Source organism: Cyprinus carpio, chromosome A5, assembly GCF_018340385.1.
Source record: "Cyprinus carpio isolate SPL01 chromosome A5, ASM1834038v1, whole genome shotgun sequence".
Lineage (NCBI taxonomy): Eukaryota > Metazoa > Chordata > Actinopteri > Cypriniformes > Cyprinidae > Cyprinus > Cyprinus carpio.
The window spans coordinates 20108761-20128167 of record NC_056576.1 but is presented as its reverse complement, the minus strand read 5'-3'; the positions used below and the strand labels follow the sequence as shown (position 1 = coordinate 20128167).

Below are 19407 nucleotides of genomic sequence, written 5' to 3'. Positions count from 1 at the left end.
AACTTCGTTCCTCATTATGAGATGCACTACCATGCACACGTTGGTTAGAATGTTCAGAGCTAGTATTGAATTTGAATTCACAGAACAAGGTCGCCCCCTGCTGAACAAAAGGTGCATTTGCGTTGTCTGCATCATACCTGTAAAATGCCCTTGACATATGAAGATGATTTAAATTTCTACATTTTGAATAAAAACGTCACGATTGTTCTTGGGTCTTGGGCAGTAATGTGGTAGAAAAAAGTATGTGGGTACGTGCCCCTGGTATTCTTCTTCTCTAAGTTTGTGGATCTATACAATTTATGTGGACTATAATATCTGTTGTCGGGCTCCGTGAGAAAAAATATCACTGGATTATTTCAATAAATGGCAAAATTAATGTTTAATTAAATCTAATCCAGCATACTATCACCACCTTCTATTATATATTTCTCTTCACAATAATATAAAACAAAAAAACGCCACCTAGATAAAAAAAAAAAAAAAAAAAAAAAAAAACAATTTTCTTTCTATCTAAATTTCACGTTAGAAAATAATGTATCGATTAAATAGTTTTTCACTACAACAACAACAAATAATGCTTTACAAAATGTTAAATGCTTTACAAAACCTTAAACAAAATTGGTGATCGCACATATTTAAAAATGTATGCATTTTACCTTTTGATGGAGAGGGGCCGTTGAATACTTGGTAGCTACATTTAGGTTAAAAATTATTAAAAATTATATATATATATTTTTTTTTGCTGTTCAAAGTGATTTTTGTATGTTTAAGGTGCTTCTTGTGTCTGAACAATTACAGACAAATCTGAAAAAAAAAAAAAGAAATCACGTGTTTGTGCTTTATGAGGCTATAATGTTAGCATGATGATAGTTCTAAACTGCTGGATGATACAAGTTTGTGAAGTGAAGTGACGTGTGGCCAAGTATGGTGACCCATACTCTGAATTTGTGCTCTGCATTTGACCCATCCGAGTGCACACACACAACAGTGAACACACACACACACTGTGAACACACTGTGGCACAGGGAGCAGTTGGGGGTTCAGTGCCTTGCTCAAAGATCTCCCCTCAGTCATGGTATTAAGGGTGGAAGAGAGTGCTGGTAATTCACTCCCCCCACTGACAATCCCTGCCGGACCTGAGACTCGAACCTGCAACCTTCATGTTACAAGTCCGACTCTCTAACCATAAGGATGGGATTTGTTAAAATTTGGTAGGATAATTAAAATTTTATTTGAGCCACTAGTTCACCCCTTTTTCTGATTATAAAGTATTATTTTACTGTAATTCTATTTTATATTTAATTAATTTTACTCCAAACATGAATTTGTAATTTTTTTTAACTTGATTTTGTTCTGTTAATTTTAAATAGGACTTGTTTATGAAAATTGGCCACTGAAGTTTTTATGAAATTGTATTTTCCTGCAACATTTATAATTGGGATGTTGAGTACTATTACCCCATTTCTGTAAGGTCAGTTGCAGTCTGTTTATTTATTTATTTATAATTCTTCAATTTGAACGTTTGTTCTGAAATTTTTAAATGGGTCATATGATGCAATTTCAGTTTTTCCTTTCTCTTTGGAGTGTTACAAGCTCTTGGTGGATAAAGAAGATCTGTAAAGTTGCAAAGACTAAAGTCTCAAATCCAAAGAGATATTCTTTATCAAAGGTAAGACTCTGCCACGCGCTCCTGAAATGGCTCATTCTAACACGCCCCCACATTTCTACGTCACTATGTGGAAAATTTGCATAACGCCGCCTAAATGTTCACACAAAGAAAGAAGGCGTGGTTTCAGTAACCGCAGTTAGTGTTGAAGCAGCCATGTCAGGGAGATGCTGTGTGTATCTAGGTGAAAGAAAAAGCACTTTATTTGGCCTTCCGAAAGTAGATGCATTTAGGAATCTTTAAGATTTCTTACAACAGAACAGCAACGCATTTTATGGAAGACCGTTTTGTGAACCAGAGGAGGTAATTCTTACTTTGCTATGACAATCTGGCGCTTCTGAATCAGCTACTGTAAGTATGTTTTGTTATTAGTTAAAGTATTTGCTATTGACTGATCAAATGCAGAGTTTTGTGCGTCGTGTATGTGTGTGTGTGTGAGAGAGAGAGAGAGACAGGGTCACACAGTTGAGTCAGCTGTCTTAACCGTCTGTGGTTTGTGTACTGCAAACACATACGACCTTCATCACTGTGTCTGTCACACAACTCTGTTCCCCTTTTGGGCTTGAACTGATGGTAAAACCAAGGACATTATTAATTGTCTTTACATTTATTTTGAAAGATGTAGCTTGTGATTATGGAAAGGGGCATTACATTTACTAAGAGTGCTTGTGGTGTTCGGCCAATCACAATGCACTGGGTCAGTTGGCCAATCAGGGCAGACTGCGCTTGTCAGAAGGAGGGACTTTGTAGAAAATGTGTTTGAGAGGGGCGGGGCATAGAGGACCTACAATAATGTACAGTATTTGAAAAATAATGTTTTTTTTTTTTAACATTAAAGCATGTCAACATATTCTGTTACTCCAAATACACAAACTAATGATCCTTGAAAACAAAATAACACCTTCAAGTTTGTGAACTGTATCTTTAAAAAAAACTTTTAAGTCGTCGTCCATCCATCCATCCATTCTATTATCCAAACCTATGTTCTTATTAGGGTCATGGGGAGATGGATCCTAACCCCAAACATCCTTGAGCCACAGATGAGGAAACTCCCTGGATGAACGGCCAGTCCATCACAAGGCTCACACATACATTTTTATTGAATTTCTCTTCTTTTGATATAGCATCTAGTGAAAATGTTCAGTTTTAATTTAGTATAATCAGTGGCACAGTTTAACTCGATGTGGCTCAGCTTATCCTCTCCCTAGACTCAATTTAACCCTCACTGGGGGCAAGTTGAGCCAAGAGAGCACTTTTTTTTTTGGAAAGCCATATCTTGAAAGCAATTTATTTTAGACCCAAAGTGATTATTCCCAAGGATGCACCACATCCTGAAATGTATGTACACATTTAAGTTGGACTCATTACTCTGCTTGCTTTAAACACGACCTAAGTAAAATCTGGGTCAACTCACCCCATTCTCCCCTAGTATTCTGGAAATATGCCTTTTGCTATTTTAATGTTTTTATTACCTGATATGTTTGAAATATATGCAGTCTGCTCCCTGTTATGATCGTAAGACTGTGTTGAAACCTCGAACAGTTGTTCAGCTCATATCGTTTGTCTAGGCCGTTTGTTTTGCAAGTAATCTAGGGATTGACCTTCATTGTCCTCGGGACAAATCAACAGATAAAGGGATGAGGTTTGGTAACCATAATCTGTGCAATTCACTTAAGACTTTGAGGGGGTGTGGCGGCTCGGTAGGTCCCATGAAACGCCTCCCCTGAGTTCAGAGCACACTACACACATTCCTCCGTTCGGACTAGAAGCAGAAGTCCACTGACCGCACGCGCTCAACACAGCCATGTACTGTCTGCTCAAATTGGCGCCGCTGTTTTTGGCGGTAGCCGTCTGCAACGGGTGGCTCTTCGGCGACTTTGTTGGAAAACAGAAAGAGCAGGATGAAATCTCTCTCTGGCCGCTACCGCAGAAGTTTCAGTCGTCTGCCGTCGCTTTTAAACTCAGTCCCGCCAGCTTTCAGATAGTCCACGCGAAACAGTCCTCCGCCGGACCGAGCTGCGGTCTCCTCGAGAATGCGTTTCGCAGGTACGAACTGTACAGTCCCTTATTCACATTTGAGCCGGTATTGTGTTATAAAAGAGCCTAACGTTTAGCTTTAACATAAAGTACAGAGTCGGTACCGTATGCACTGTGTGCTCCGTGTCATATAGTAAACAAAATCCATTAGGCTTCAATTGGCCTTTGCTTTGCAGATATTTTGAATACATATTTGGCGACCTGAAGAAGCCCGAGAAGAGCCGAAAGAAAGTGTATGATTCAGATCTCGTGGAGCTTCAGGTATGGGTCACGTCAGCTGATCCGAAATGCGACGATTTCCCGAGTCTGCAAACCGACGAGTCATGTGAGCTTTTTCCCTTCCGCCTTTGTGATCCGCAGCCGTAACCTCAATGATCCCTAATCCAATGAACGATCGGCTAATCCAATAATTGACATCTGCCTCCCGGAGGTCTAATCGGGTTAATGTATTAACGTGATTCCAGAGCTCTTTTTAGATGTAGTAACATTTGACTCATGCAAAGTAATTTGCAAACAGTTTTCTAATTAATATTTAATAGAAACTGCATTACGAACTTCAGTCACTTCTAGCCTCTTAAATTAGAAACATTGAGATAAAACTCAAAACTGTGGGCTTGAGTCTGTGAATGCTTTGGTTGTGTGTGAATTGTGTAAAGTTTTGCTCTCTTTGTGTAGATGAGCTGTCGATTGATGAACCCTCTGCTGTGCTGAAAGCTGCTAATGTCTGGGGAGCTTTGCGAGGTAAGCCAAGGCAGTAAACAAGCTCACATTTATATTTCCCTTTTGAACATAAACACTACCATTCAAAAGTCTATTGTAATATATTTTAATATATATATTTTTAAATATTAAAAAAAAAAACAGCTTTTTATAATTAGAACAGTATTTCACAATGTTACTGTTTTACTGTATTAGAAACTCATTTCTATTTTTACCAGTGGCATTGTCCTTTCCTAAAAATGTAGAGCGTTGTTTCAAAGCTGGATTTTGTGTTATCCTGCCTCTAGAGAAGAGATTGCAGTATTTAACATGTCCATATACTGTAACATGCTGTCGTACCTCATGATTTCATCAATGTGTAACTTCTTCATATTGTTGTAGGACTGGAAACATTCAGCCAGCTGGTCTATGAGGATTACTATGGAGTCGTAAGTTTGAAGCAGACCCTTACTTTGATTGTTGTACTTGATTAAGGGTTTAAATATGAATACATTCCATCAATGTATCTATTTAAGCTCTTCTAAAATCAAAACATCTATTTTTTTCCTCTCAACAGAACAACATCAATAAGACAGACATCTCAGATTTCCCACGGTTTGCCCATCGAGGGATCCTCCTGGATTCGTCTCGCCACTTCCTGCCACTCAAAGTCATTTTGGCCAATTTGGTGAGCTGAAATCATTTGTTTTATAATGACAGGCTTTACTTAAACACATGCATAAGTCTAGAGTGGCATTTTAATATTGGAAAATAGGCCATGATTAATTGATTTGTTTGTGACATTTTCATTAAAGCTCAATTTCCTCATTAGAAGACTTATGTCAGCTAAATAGCTCAAGGAACTTTTTTTACGTGAGACTGGAAAGTCAAGTTTGTTGTGTTCGTAGATGACAGTAATCACAAGACAAAAAGACACTCACCACAAGGTTTGTCTGGAAAAAATTGCAGTCAGTGAACAGTGGTGATCTAAAGTTTTGACCTAGAATTAAACTCGAGTCACATGATCAAAATAGTGGACATATGTGCAAGGACCTATACGTTTTTATTTTTGTTGTTGGTTTTGAAATGCTTCTCATCCCACAGCATTCAGTAATAAAATGTCTAATTTTGACAGGAAGCTATGGCGATGAACAAGTTTAATGTATTTCACTGGCACATTGTGGACGATCAGTCGTTTCCTTACATGAGCCGTACCTTCCCCGAGTTAAGTCAGAAGGTGAGTATGTGATGCACTTGACTTTGTTTTAGATTCAAGCTATTCAGAACATGAAATATATTGTAGATTCCAAACCGGTTTTTAGTGGATTGCCATGCTAGAATTATATTATCAGTAAGGGTGATGGCCAATGTCATGTGAATAGGAGAACACAAGTAGGCATATCAAGCTATAATTACACTGCAACAAATTGCATTGTTTTTGAAAAGCTAGCTTTTAAAAATAGTTCCTTTTTCTCATATACTTCTCTTGTATTTGCTGCATGGGAAGCGAAAGGTAAGGCATAAAGTTTTACCACAAAATGATGAAACTGCTGTTGTGCTGTAGGACATGTCATTTCCTTTAGTGTAGAGATTTCACCTCTAAACCAAAGAGTTAGGTCATAGAACTCCACTGCCACTTCTGAAATCTAACTGGGATAGTGTTTATCATTGGGTATTGATCATGTTTTTCCTGTTTGTTTTGTGATGACAGGGAGCCTATCACCCATTTACACATGTGTACACTCCATCTGACGTGAAGATGGTCATCGAGTTCGCCCGCATGAGGGGGATCCGCGTCATCCCTGAGTTTGACACCCCAGGACACACAGAGTCATGGGGCAATGGTCAGTTGGTGGACTTGATACATGAGAGCTTTATATATCGTTTTGTTTAGTAATATTTAAGGCTGGAATACAGTGCACAACTTTGAAAATCTGTCATGCACTACTGATGACATTTAGTTGAAACAAACACACAACAAACTCAGACAGAAACATGCCTTATTGCTAGGAGACAAATATAAAGAAGTTGTGTAGTGTGCTCTAGCCTTAAGTGATGTTTTGTTGGTTTCAGCAGTTCACATTTAAACTGCAGTAACTGATTAATGTGACACGTTTTCTCTCTCTGTCGCTCTTCCTCTTAGGCATAAAGGATCTGCTGACACCTTGTTACAGTGGCTCTAGTCCTTCAGGAACATTTGGGCCGGTGAACCCCATCTTAAACTCCTCTTATGACTTCATGACACAGTTTTTTAAAGAGATCAGCACAGTCTTCCCTGATGCCTACATACACCTGGGGGGAGACGAGGTTGACTTCAGGTGCTGGTAAGAAAAAAGGAGCTAAAACTACATTGTTTCCCTGAATATTATAATGGCAATAATCTTACCATATATATCACATTTTTATATTAAAAAAAAAATGATTTGATTAAAAAAAAAACTGTAACAGTCACACAGGACATTGAGTGTCTATACAGAATGAAAAAAAAAGTGTGTTTCTAACCGAAAATGACATAGCTATTGTGCAAGGGCATGCATTGTTTCTCTTTCTTTATTTGCTTTAGTTAAGGCCATGCTTTCATTCCACTTATTGTTCCTGTAGGGAGTCCAATCCTGATATTGAGAAGTTTATGGCACAGCAGGGCTTTGGCACAGACTACAGTAAACTGGAGTCTTTCTACATTCAAAGGTAAGAGCTTCAATATAGTCAGGAAATAAATTTATTGTGATCTTATAGTATAAGTTACAGATGATTATGATTTTTTTTTTTTCCCAGAAGAAAGTAACTGTAAATGAAAATATAAATCAGAACACAATCTGTCATTTTGTATTATTCATCTTTGGAAAACAGATTACTTGATATTGTGGCTGCTACCAAGAAAGGCTACATGGTGTGGCAGGAAGTGTTTGATAATGGAGTGAAGGTGAGGCTCAGCTCTTCTTATCTGTGCTGATGGGCTTGTACTGTTGGGAAGTAATGTAAATCCATAAATGTTATATTACAGTCATAATGTTGATTTCTATGTTACTACCTTTTATACACAAATCAAGACACAATTTTGCAGGTCCAAAATGCTTTGTGACTTCAAACCAAAGCCTTATTTACTTTTTTTTTTTAACCTCTTAATCACAAACAGCTTGACTTGCATGCTCACGTTTTCACAAGCCACTGCTAACACACTACTAAATTGCCATAAGAATATAACAGCCAAAAAACAACAACACATTGATAAGTGCACATAATGTGCTTTATGCATGTTCCAGTTGAAGGATGACACTGTGGTGGAGGTGTGGATGGGGAACAAGATGGAGGAGGAGCTACAGAATGTGACTAGGGCAGGATTTACAACCATTCTATCTGCACCTTGGTACCTGGACTACATTAGCTATGGACAGGACTGGCAACACTACTACAAAGTTGAGCCACTCAGTTTCCCTGGTCAGTTTCTCCAGTCAAACTCTAATTTTGTTTATTTTAGCAGCACTAGTTCACTAATCTAGTGGTTTAAAAACGCAGTCACTCTAGTTATTCAGTGTTTACACATGTATTGACCATTGAATTATGTGTGATTAATTTTGATATGTCTGGTTGGCAACTTGGGGTTAAAGTCAGTTTTAGAGTTTAAATCAAATATGGTTATTAAAAACCTTTTCAATCACTATACCTTTTGTTACATTTCAACCTGGTTTTTGCCCTGAAAATAGCCATGGAAGTGGACATGGTGTTGAATCACAAACTAGCTTGGGGGTCGAGGCTATCCGCTCATCAACAATACATTATTTCAATGTGTTTAAACACAATCGACCAATGCCAGTTGTGATGCTGTCAGTCTGGTTCTGGCTCTTGGTGTTGCTTGTCACTAGTACGTTGTCATGTTTACGTCATGTCAATGTGTTTGACCTCTCCCGATCAAGGGCAGTTGTTAAAGATTCCTGAATATTTTGAAACGGTAGTGTATGTTTTGCCATAGTTCCTCCTCCACCTTGCTCCAGCCTTGTTAAATCAGTACACTAATATCACTGCTAAAAACTTCTACCTCTGTTGTTACTGTATAGAATAATGGTTAACTGTTGTCGGGTTTAGAGGCAATTAACTAATGATCTAATGAGATAGCAGACATGTTGAGTCACAGCTGAGCATCTGACACAAAATGGATCTATTTCTCTGGACTACATACAAGATCTAACGTATTATAATTTTTTTGTAGTGTTGACATTTTTAACTCATAAGATTAAATATTGATGGTATTATATTGGGATGTGCCAATATCAATGGCCAAAAATAATCTGCTGATTTTATGACAAATATTGTACATCCATTTTTTGTCACTTTAAAATCAGCTATGTTCAGTTCTTTCAGAACTACTAGTGACTAGATCTGCATAAATGTGCAATCTTAGCTTGGTATTTTTGATAAAGTACATCTGAATGAAGCACGAAAAGCCTCACAAAGACCTTTAATGGATTCCAGAGGGATTTATCCACATGTTGACGTTTGTGTGTTATACATGTGTCTGTATGTGTACACATGTAGCTGAAAGCCGACACACAGATCCATGTGTGGAAAGGCAGGCCGCAGTACCAGGATGAGATGGGGCAGGTAACGGCGGCTGGTTTCCGTGCTCTACTCTCCACACCCTGGTATCTCAACCGTATCAGCTATGGCCAAGACTGGGTGAACATTTACAAAGCCGACCCCCAAAATTTCACTGGTGTGTGTCATTCGCAGATAAAGTCTATGTGAATTTGGGCCTCTGTTTCTGTTTGACTTGTTGTGTTTCTCCTAAATTTGCACAACATCTCAAGGTTTAGAGTAAAAAAACAATGACTGTTAAATGACTTTAAACAGCACTGATTATGCAATACATGATGTGGTGATGTATGTTGTAGTTGACCTCTAAGAGTTGAGAAGTCTGTCTGTTGATGCGATTCAGGGGTCATATGATGCGATTTCAAGTTTTCCTTTCTCTTTGGAGTGTTACAAGCGGTTTGTGAATAGATAAGATAGATAAGATCTGTAAAGTTGCAAAGACTAAAGTCTCAAACCCAAAGAGATATTCTTTATAAAAGTTAAGACTCGTCTTACGCCCTCCTAAAACACCTTGTTTAAACATGCCCCCACATCAACATCAACATCATTTGCATAACACCGCTCAAATGTTAACGCAAAGAAAGGAGTAACTTTGATTCTTGCTGTAGTATTGTTGCTTCTGCTGCCGCCATGTTGTGGAGACGCTGTGTGTTTCGTTGTGAAAGAGAAAATACTTTTTTTTGGTCTTCCAAAAGAAGACACAACTAGAAATCTGTGGTTAAGTTTTACAACACTGTTCCAGAACAGTTCAACCCAAATTTTTGTGTGTGCGCGACACATTTAATGGAGGACCATTTCCTGAACCTACAGTGCCGGCTGTTCTGAGTCACAACCTGAAAGTATGTTTTCATATGTAAAGAATTTGCCACTGATGATTAAAACGAGAGTTTTGAGCAGTGTAGAGTAGTGCTTGTTGGTCGTTTCTCCGATCACAAATGCAGAAAAATGGTTTTGTTTACGTGGCACAATACACTATGCAGTCATTATAATCCATAATTATGTCCCCACTGGATGCAACAAATGCCTCGTTTATAATGATTTTTATTGTTTTTGTCTCGTCACGCTGGGACACATGGCATCACAGTATGGTAAGGGGCATAACATTTCTGTCACACGCTTGAGGTACCTCGCTTTTCAGAATGATGAGCTTTGTAAAAATTGATTTCAGAAAGGCGGGGCATAGAGGAGCAACAATAATGTACAGTGTGTGGAAAATAATGATTTTTTTTTTTTTTTTTTTTTTTTTTACCTTAAACCACAAACACATTGCATTACACCAAATACACAAAATAATGTTCTTTTTAGCAACGTCATATGACCCCTTTAATTGATGAATCTGGTGAATTTTCTTAGTCATTGTAACCAAGGTTGGCCCGAGTGATTTTAGCTTTTAAAGGTCAGCTACACTGATTCTAAGGCAACATGTTTAAGTGGTAAAAGTGGCATGTGATTGTACAGAGTCATTTACATCAGATAACATCCTTAAATCAACAAGCATCATTTTTTATTTATTTTTTTCTCGGTCCAAAGCTCTGTCATAGCAATGACGTTGTCAGGGACCTGTTTGCATTAAGATATGCAAACAAACACGCTTGTCATGTGACCATGTAACTTTGCACACACTGCATGGTTTGTGACTGAATAGACACGTAACTGTCAGTTTAAATGGTTTGCTTTGTCTGCAGGTATTCAGATATAGGAGTGTTTGACACACAGATCAGACTCAAACAGGATCAACTCTTTGCTTTCACGGACCGCTTTTTGTACAATGTTGTATTAAATGTTATTGTTATTGTTACTGTTGTTTGTAACCTGTGACTGATATTTTACCACAGGCACAGATGCACAGAAGAAGCTGGTGATTGGTGGAGAGGCTTGTCTTTGGGGAGAGTATGTGGATGCTACCAACCTCACTCCTCGACTCTGGTATATATCACTCAACTGTACCAAAACAAACCATTATTCACGCTGTGTAAAATTTTTACTTACATGTGGTTAATTAACTTCATCTCCTATCTTGTAATAAAAGTAAAATCTAAAGTTAGGAGCTTGTGCCAAAACCGAAAGCAAACCTAGTATTTACTTAGAATTAGGGCTGGGCGATATATTGAATATTAGTGATAATATTGCAATAATTTTGACGAAGATGTAAAATTTGAAAATATCGTGAATAACGAACCTTTTTCGAATATTTCAAATTCAAGCATACTTTTCTAAAAATGTAACATGTTACTGCGGACTGCTCTACACACATCTACTAAGCAAGCTTTCATGAGTGCGGTTGCCAGATATTGAGAATTCAAATCCCCGAATCAGAGCTTTGCTATTACATAGATACATTTTCTTCCTGGTGTATTGCTTATTTTAAGCAATCTGGCAACCATGCACACGCAAACGCTCGTTCCTCGTTGTGGACTCGCAGCAGATGATCTGAAAAACAAACAAGCTGGAGTTTAGCAATCTAAATGAAAGCATCATTCAGCCGGTCTGTGTTCTGTCATGAGATCTCGACTGTACTGTTTGTGATTGTGGTTGCTGTATAAATGCACTAACTCAATCGCTGTTGTGTGAATAGAGAAACACAGGCTATGGGAATGTGGAATTACTATTAGGAATTTCACTGTTATAATATTTTTCATTTGTTTTACCAGTTTTCATAACAGAGAGAGTGTACAAGTCTTTGGTATTAATAACATATACAGTATATATAAGAAATACCTATGTGCTTCAGCAAATAGCTCCGCATCTGAGAGGATTTTTAGTGCCAGTGGGAACATAGTTTTATGCCACAGAGTTTCTCTTAAACAAGAGACAGTAGACAGACTTGTGTTCTTAGATAAAAAACTTGTAAAAAATACTTATCCCAGTTTAATTACTTCCCCCAGTAACATAATAATTAATAAAAAGCAGTTGTGATCACTTGGTCTAGAGTTTTTTTTTTTATTTAAATGCAAATGTAAATATATCGAGATATACATCAAATATCATGAAAAATGACTATATCAAATATATTATATATTGCCCAGCCCTACTTAGAATGATGTAAATGAACCGTTTTTGTTTTTTGTGCCATTGCAGGCCAAGAGCCAGTGCTGTCGCTGAGAGGTTATGGAGTGATAAAAGCGTGACAGATGTGGGTAATGCCTATAATCGTCTGGTCCAGCATCGCTGCCGCATGGTCAAGTGAGTGAAACTATGAAAATGGCAAATTCACTAATGCAGTGGTTCTTAGTTTGAGTCCTGGGGACCCCCTGCTTTGCACATTTTGCATGTCTCTCTTATTCAGTTCAGTTCATGGATCTCTCTCTCTCTCCTAACGAGCTGATGATCTGAATCAGGTTTGTTAAATAAGGGAGACATGCAAACTGTGCAGAGCAGGTGGTCCCCAAAACTCGAACTGAGAACTAGTGGATTAATGCAATCTCACCTTATTTGATTGATCAATTATTACAACATTCTGTTTCAATTATTTATTTATTTATTTTATGTATGTTAGAATCATGATGCTCAGCAGTGGAGTGACCTCACTTAAACTTTAATGTCCTTGACTTTTCTTTAATTATAGATTTATTTATTTATTACAATATTATGTATTTTTTTATAATTTTTTAAGGCAGTCTATTCTGGGTTGGTTGGGGGGATTTGGAAAATGTTAAAAGTATTCAGTACAGTCTTTGTACAAATAATTGCATTTGCAAATAAAATTTGCACAGGCATATTTTTTGTATGTTTCATTGGTGAAAGTGATTTTTCCCTTTTTCGCCATCAGGAGAGGCATACCTGCAGAACCTCTATTTGTTGGCCACTGCCGTCAAGAGTACAAGGGCCTATGAACTTCAACATTCAGCTGACAGTAGATAATTAAAGGGATTAAAAGGACAACATTTTTTTAAATATAAAACCGTGTTAATGATTCAAGTAACTATGATTTGCTGTTGTATGCACTGAGCCAGATACTACCAGAACTTGATGTTTTGATTACTGATTATTTTTTATTATTATTAAATGTACAGTTCTGTACATCAGGATTTCCTTTGTAGGCTTAAATTTGATTAAATTGTAATTAATGTTCTTGTGAATAAATTTGATGGAATTTGACGTTTTTGAAATGAGGTCTGCTTTTAAATTATTTCCCAAGGCTAGGTATGTTGTAATGGTTTTATAAATATTTAAATAAAATATTTATGAATCCATTGTTCTTATAAAATTATTGGTATATTTTATGTACATGTACACACAAGCACCAGTAAGCATGTTTTACCGTACACTGTTCTCTCCATCAGCGAAAAAAATCCAATTAGGTCTCTGGATGTGGGCCGAGCAGGGTATGTCCATATGTAGGCTAGTCTCCAAGATTTATCTTCTGGACCATATGTAAGCAGCCAATCACAGAGCAATCAAAATGTGTGTCTGTATAAATGCTCAGTTCAGTTGGTGACAGTTACTGCTTCAAGCCAGTCCAGCCATCTTGTTGAGCAGTATATTCTGGTCCTGAGTGTTCATGGGCTCATAGCTGGATAACTCCAGAGAAAATGTGGCATTCCCAGAAGTCAAAGTGCGCAGAAAAGTTGAGTAGCCCTTGAGGCAAAAATAAATAAATAAAAATTGTATTCCCTACATAGTTTCCTTGTTGTATAGTAATCATGTGGTGAGACTTAAATTTTATTGACCTTTATTATACATGGAGATCATATAATTGTCAGTGTAACTTGATGCAGTAGAATTGTGCTATTACTGACACATTGCATGTCATTGTAATATTTTTAGTGGAAGACTCACCATCATCTCAGCCAAAGGTACTGTGGCCAGCAAAACCTTGTTTTCCTGTCGACTTTGGATGTCGCATACAGTACCGCGGCGCTGGGCTACATCTGCAAGCACAGGACTCAGATACTCTTCCCCTACAGTCACTTCCAGAGCCATCACCGGCTCCAAAACCTGTCCCCCAGCCAGCTTCAGAGCCTGACACAGAAAGACATGGACTCAGATGTGGCAATATATAAGAAAGTGACTGTGAGAAGAGACACAGGATAGTATTTGAGTACCTTGAGCATGCAGCGGGACACGCAGGCTGAAACCATGGCTGCAGAAGTGCCCGGTTCCAAACTCACATGCTGGATAACCGTCTTTCCTGCCCAGGAAAACCTAGCACAGGACCTGGAAAGGAAGTTGGATTACCAACAGCATATGGCTGACAAGGACATCAGATTTATAGACTCAAATGTACTGCAATACTGTAGCAGGATGAAATGTGTTTTAGGCATATAAGCTTTAAAGCATCCATTTCTGTTACCTTGGAGGTAGGCACTCCGAACTCCGTTTTCCACAGCTTCTCTGACAACAGCAGGGAGCTGAGTATTTCCTTCCTCCTCAAAAGCCACGTCACAGGAAGTGCAAGACTCCTTCAGAGCATGGACAGCAAGCTCCACAGTAACAACATGCCTCTTGTCTCCCAGAGTACGATCTAACGTGTCTGAAATGATCATACAAATCATACTGGAATTACCTAATACTTGACTACTCAAAATAAATACTGTATCATTTGATATTAATTTTCCATTTTAACATTACAGGATGTTCCTATGTAGAACTATAGGAATGTTGGTTTCTAACCACTTCTTAATCTATTAATTTTATACAAAAATGAAAACATTAAAAAATCCTACTAACCCCAAACTTTTGAACCCACACTAAAACAGGGCATGCGACTGAACATATAAGTTGTTTTCTTTTTCATTTTATTGTTTTATGCCTATTTATTACCATGGATAAAGTATATTGTAACCATAAGTCACACTGGTCCATAAAACAGTAAAGCAGACAAACAAAACAGATGACCTGTCATTTAGAAAAAGTTTGAATGTTTCTTCGTAACATGATTTTAACATGAAAAATGTTCATAAAACATGAGGGTAGAGTTTGCACTCGCCTCACCTGTGGCAGTTGCTGATTGGAGGATGGTTTCTCTGTAGGCCACGGTCATGGATGATCTCAGTGTGTAGCTCTCCCATGCCACACAGTATCGTCTGTGCACAAACAAGTGAATAAATACACTGTAGAGCAGGAGAATGAGAAAGAGATTACAATTAACACATTTTTTTTTTCTTTTTCGTTATTGCTTAATCTAGTTGCTGCTAGGGCACTGTTAGGGTTACTAGGGTGTTTTTGGCAATCGCTTACCCCCCCCCCCAAAAAAAACGCTTCCAAATCTACGATATTCTGGTTACTATATATATCATGGCTTGGGTGCTTCCTTCTCCTCAACACAAGATTCAAGGTACAGTAGGCACAAATTGTGCAGGATGGGTTACATGTCACAATGTAATATTTTGTTTAAGACACTTTTTCAAAGCACTAAGCTTAAGCATGAACAAGTAAATGTGCATGCCTTTGGAAGCACTAATAAACAGAATGTGAACTGCACAATCTAATAAACAAAACACTAATTTACCTGTCCAGAATCAGGGTCAGTTCTGACTTTCAGACTGGGGTCTTCTCTCTGCAGGCAGTTGAATGCATGCTCCAGATCTGTTTGACAAATCACACTGAGATTTCAATCACTGTGGAAAATTAATTGCTGAAGATCTATTTACAATGTTCTTACCTGCTAGTTTGGCCAGAGTAGGAGGTTCAATAGAGCAGAAAAACACAGGCTCAGGGACCTCCACCCCTGCAAGCGCCAGACTGTTACTCTCCCTGTGCGAGCTACTCTTATTCCCAGCTTCGTTCTGAGCCCGCCGCACTGCAGCTGCCGCAGAGGCTTTGGAGGAGACAATGGTGTCGCCTGTCACGGTCTGACTCGAAACACACAAAATGATAGAACATACTATTTTCTCAGGGTGTATAATGCATGAGTCCTATAAGCTGCCAAGAAAAAAACATCTTTATTCTACATAAAAGTGGTACCACTAATAGTGGCCTTTTTTATAAATCACACTTCACATGTGGGTTCACACCAGGTCATGGTTCCTCTCATTGGGGGCAGGAAGGTAAGCAGTAATGGCATCCAGTAGAGGTTGAACCCCTTTATTTTTCAGAGAGCTTCCACACAACACAGGCATCCCCTTACGAGCTAATGTCACTCTTCTCACTGCCTGCTGCAACTGGATATTCAATTTCAATTCTGTTTATTCAATAGCCAAATGTATCTGAACCAATAGAGAAAGAAACCTGGAGCACATGTACAGAGAAACTGTATATTCTTACTTTCCTTGCAGGTACTGCATCAAAGTTTTCACTACACTGTCCCAGCAGCAGCTCCGCAAAATCATCATCTAGATCTGCTACCTGTCCAATTCATACAAAAAAGTTCAGCCAAAAATTATGTTGTCCATACAATTAAAGCCGGTGGTGTCCATTGTTGTTCAGACACATTTTTCAGAATATCTTTTGTGTTTCACAGAGAAAGTAAATCATACATAATACAGAGCAAATGATGACAGAATCGTAATTTTTGACGCATCCCTTTAAGAACCTACTGTACTCAAGATGTGGCAAATATCAATAAACGCATTAGTATTTATTCTATTGTTTAAAAAAATACCATTTTCACCTGTTCTATCAAAGTGGCCCTGGCCTCACTGACAGCCTGGAGCACATCTTGGTCATCTGCGGGTTGAAGGGCGCTGGTCTCAAAAGTACAACCATCATATGTGCTTGAGCTTCCCTGCCACTTCATTTTCTGCTTAGTGATCAAGTCCACCAATCAAGTAAAGCTCTTCCCTGAGCCAATGGGGATCTGGAAATGATACCAACTATTCAGAAAGAATCTTTACATTAGTAACAGTAGTTGGTTACTATGTTTAAAAGGTTACCTGAAGGAGAACAGGGTTGGCCTTTAGTTTAGTCTTTATGCTGTCTATAGAGTAACTCAGGCTAGAAATGAGAGTCAGATGAAACCTTAGTGAACTGCAGTCATTCATTCAGATCAATAAAACATGCACATTTTCAGACAATGTGTTAATGGAGAAATGAGCTAAAAATGCTTATGTGTATAACCTAGCTGCAGGCTTGTCCATCTTGTTTAGGAAACACACACATGGGATTTTATGTTTTTCTGCCTGCCGCCACACAGTCATGGTTTGGTTTGAGCCTGAAATTCATGTCAAAAACACAAAAACACCTTATAAACAATTATATATATATTCTTTACAGAAAATATTTTGGCTTTACAATTAATTGTATTATTCATTCAAACAAATTAATCATTCATATACATTAATATAACTAATAATTTACTTATGATTTATGTTCACAAATAATTTCTGTCAAACCTCTACTGCAGCAGAAGCATCAAACACAGCAACCACTCCATCCAACACTCGTAAAGCTCTCTCAACCTCCAGAGTAAAATCAACATGACCTGAGAAAAGAAAGACAATTCATTATGATTGTATTTAAATATATATAATTTTGAAAGAAAGTAACTGTCTTTATTCTTTTATTTTATTGGTGAGCACTGACAATTTCTTTAAAATTTAATTTTTTAAATATATTGTACCCATCCCAATTTTTTTTCGCTGTGTGTCCATTGCCCTGCATTGAATAAAACGCTGTTGGGACACATATGTACCTGGTGTGTCTATGAGGTTAATCCTGTGATCCTTCCAGTCAAAGGTAACAGCAGCTGACTGAATGGTGATTCCTCTCTCCCTCTCCTGAGCCATGTAATCCGTTACAGTGTCACCATCATCCACATCTAAACAAGATCAATCACAGACACTTATATCACAGAAAACAAATACACACACACACACACACACACACACAACTTTTCTCTTTTACAGTTTTTAAGTTTAAGTCATTCATCTTATATTTAATATAAGATTAAGTTACTTTATAATATTATATTACCATTTAATATAATATTATTTAATACTTACATTATTAATATTATCATAATTATTTATTATTATTTCAGCTTTATTTAAATTAATGATAACAATAAATTCTTCATGTACTTATTTTTCTAAATGTCACCTCACCTCCGAGACCTCCGACCACCTCCATGTGTAGCCAGAGTAGTACAGCATTCTCTCAGTCGTGGTGGTCTTCCCTGCATCTATATGTGCCATGATGCCTATGTTACGAATTCTGGCCAAAAACATAAACATCTGGCGTTAACAGACCATTATTCTTATATGCTCAAGAGGAAACTGTAAAAATGCAATCGCACTTAAAAAAAAAAAAGTTCATAAAAAATACCATAGTTTAATTAATCTAACCACGGTTATAAGAAGTCACCCATGGCTTTCTTGTAATTCATTTCTTGGAAGTGTCTTACTACAAATACCATACCTGAACTGTGGCATGTAGCATGCAAAAACAATACTAGTTTTAAACGGGCCGTCATATCTTACTTTGAGACGTCAGGGTTGATCACCGCTCTAAGTGATTTCACCTCATCTGAAGAAAACAAAATTGTGAACAGTAAGACACTAATGTAAAACTACACACTATGTAGAACTTTGCAATTATCCACTACTGTCCTTTACCTCGATACATGCTGTAATTTCTATTCCACATCACTCTGCATCTGCATGTCTGTGAATATCTGCTCATCAGGTGTCTGATGCCCTGGAGTGGAATGAATGATGCCATGCTGAGTGAGTTCTGTTCTATCACACACACACACACACACACACACACACACACACACACACACACACACACACACACACACACAGCTAAACCATTTCACCTTAGGTAACCTTAGCTAATTCTGTAAAACACTAATACAAGTGTATGAGATAAAATAGTTTCAGAAAACATTAATGGCTTTAAACAAGGCTTTAATAAAGTAACCATGGCATTCTGGTGGAAAGTATTGTTATCACGGTAAATTGCAGTCAATGAAAAATGCCTGTACATCTGATGCATTTAAGATAGACAGTCACCAGCACAAACTTACCCCTCCTAGGATGGGGAACGTTATATTTAAATGCATTTTTGAGGCAGATTAAAGAGTTGAGATCAGACCAGACATTTATTTCATCGTAACGCTTGGACGGAGGGGTCGAATCTCAATGACGACATGATACAGTAAAAGACACCTAAAGCAAACACGTGTGACAGCACAGCATGTAAACACGGTTAGGTGGTAGCTGTCAAAATCTTTTCGGAATCATTCCAGTCACGTTTTGGTGCATCTGTAAATAGGTCCGCTAGAAACATCAATGAACGGTAAGGTGTTCCTGTCTAACTCACCGAATAAACAGTAATTATGAAGTTAATACAGTTTTAATAATAATAATAACAACAACAACAACTTATGGTCACTGCAGCACTGTTTGATCTTTTAAATAAATAAATAACTTGTCATATGACAAATGGAGCTCCACTGATTGGTTGAGAAAGTAGAGGGCTTTGTTAGAGAAATGACATGCTGTGCATTATCTTTCCCTCCAGTAGGGGG

General features: G+C 37.8%; 1 protein-coding gene and 1 pseudogene across 5 annotated transcripts; one reads left to right on the top strand and one right to left on the bottom strand.

The window, feature by feature from the left end:
• Positions 1–3391: 3391 nt before the first annotated feature.
• On the top strand, positions 3392–13102 carry LOC109065441 (beta-hexosaminidase subunit beta-like). Of its 5 annotated transcripts, none has more exons than XM_042756347.1 (15): positions 3392–3713; positions 3881–4029; positions 4380–4445; positions 4806–4852; positions 4981–5091; positions 5539–5640; positions 5911–5916; positions 6115–6247; positions 6547–6727; positions 7005–7091; positions 7254–7326; positions 8937–9114; positions 10829–10919; positions 12072–12176; positions 12763–13102. In XM_042756347.1, the coding sequence occupies exons 1-15, from the start codon at positions 3472–3474 to the stop codon at positions 12824–12826; spliced, it is 1635 nt and encodes a 544-aa protein (XP_042612281.1). In that variant the 5' UTR covers positions 3392–3471; the 3' UTR covers positions 12827–13102. The 5 variants fall into 5 exon arrangements, with proteins under 5 accessions (XP_042612281.1, XP_042612284.1, XP_042612285.1 ...); XM_042756348.1 differs by lacking the exon at positions 8937–9114 and adding an exon at positions 7667–7841 and having other exon boundaries at positions 3398–3713; XM_042756350.1 differs by lacking the exon at positions 5911–5916 and having other exon boundaries at positions 3394–3713.
• A 137-nt stretch (positions 13103–13239) lies between these two features.
• On the bottom strand, positions 13240–19230 carry LOC109065459 (annotated as a pseudogene).
• Positions 19231–19407: the final 177 nt, after the last annotated feature.

Excerpts from the sequence above, each read along its gene's own strand:
- LOC109065441 (XM_042756347.1), top strand. The coding sequence starts at position 3,472 with ATGTACTGTCTGCTCAAATTGGCGCCGCTGTTTTTGGCGGTAGCCGTC. Across the intron at positions 6,248-6,546 it reads CACAGAGTCATGGGGCAATG|GCATAAAGGATCTGCTGACA; the intron begins GTCAGTTGGTGG and ends TCTTCCTCTTAG. Across the intron at positions 7,327-8,936 it reads TGTTTGATAATGGAGTGAAG|CTGAAAGCCGACACACAGAT; the intron begins GTGAGGCTCAGC and ends GTACACATGTAG.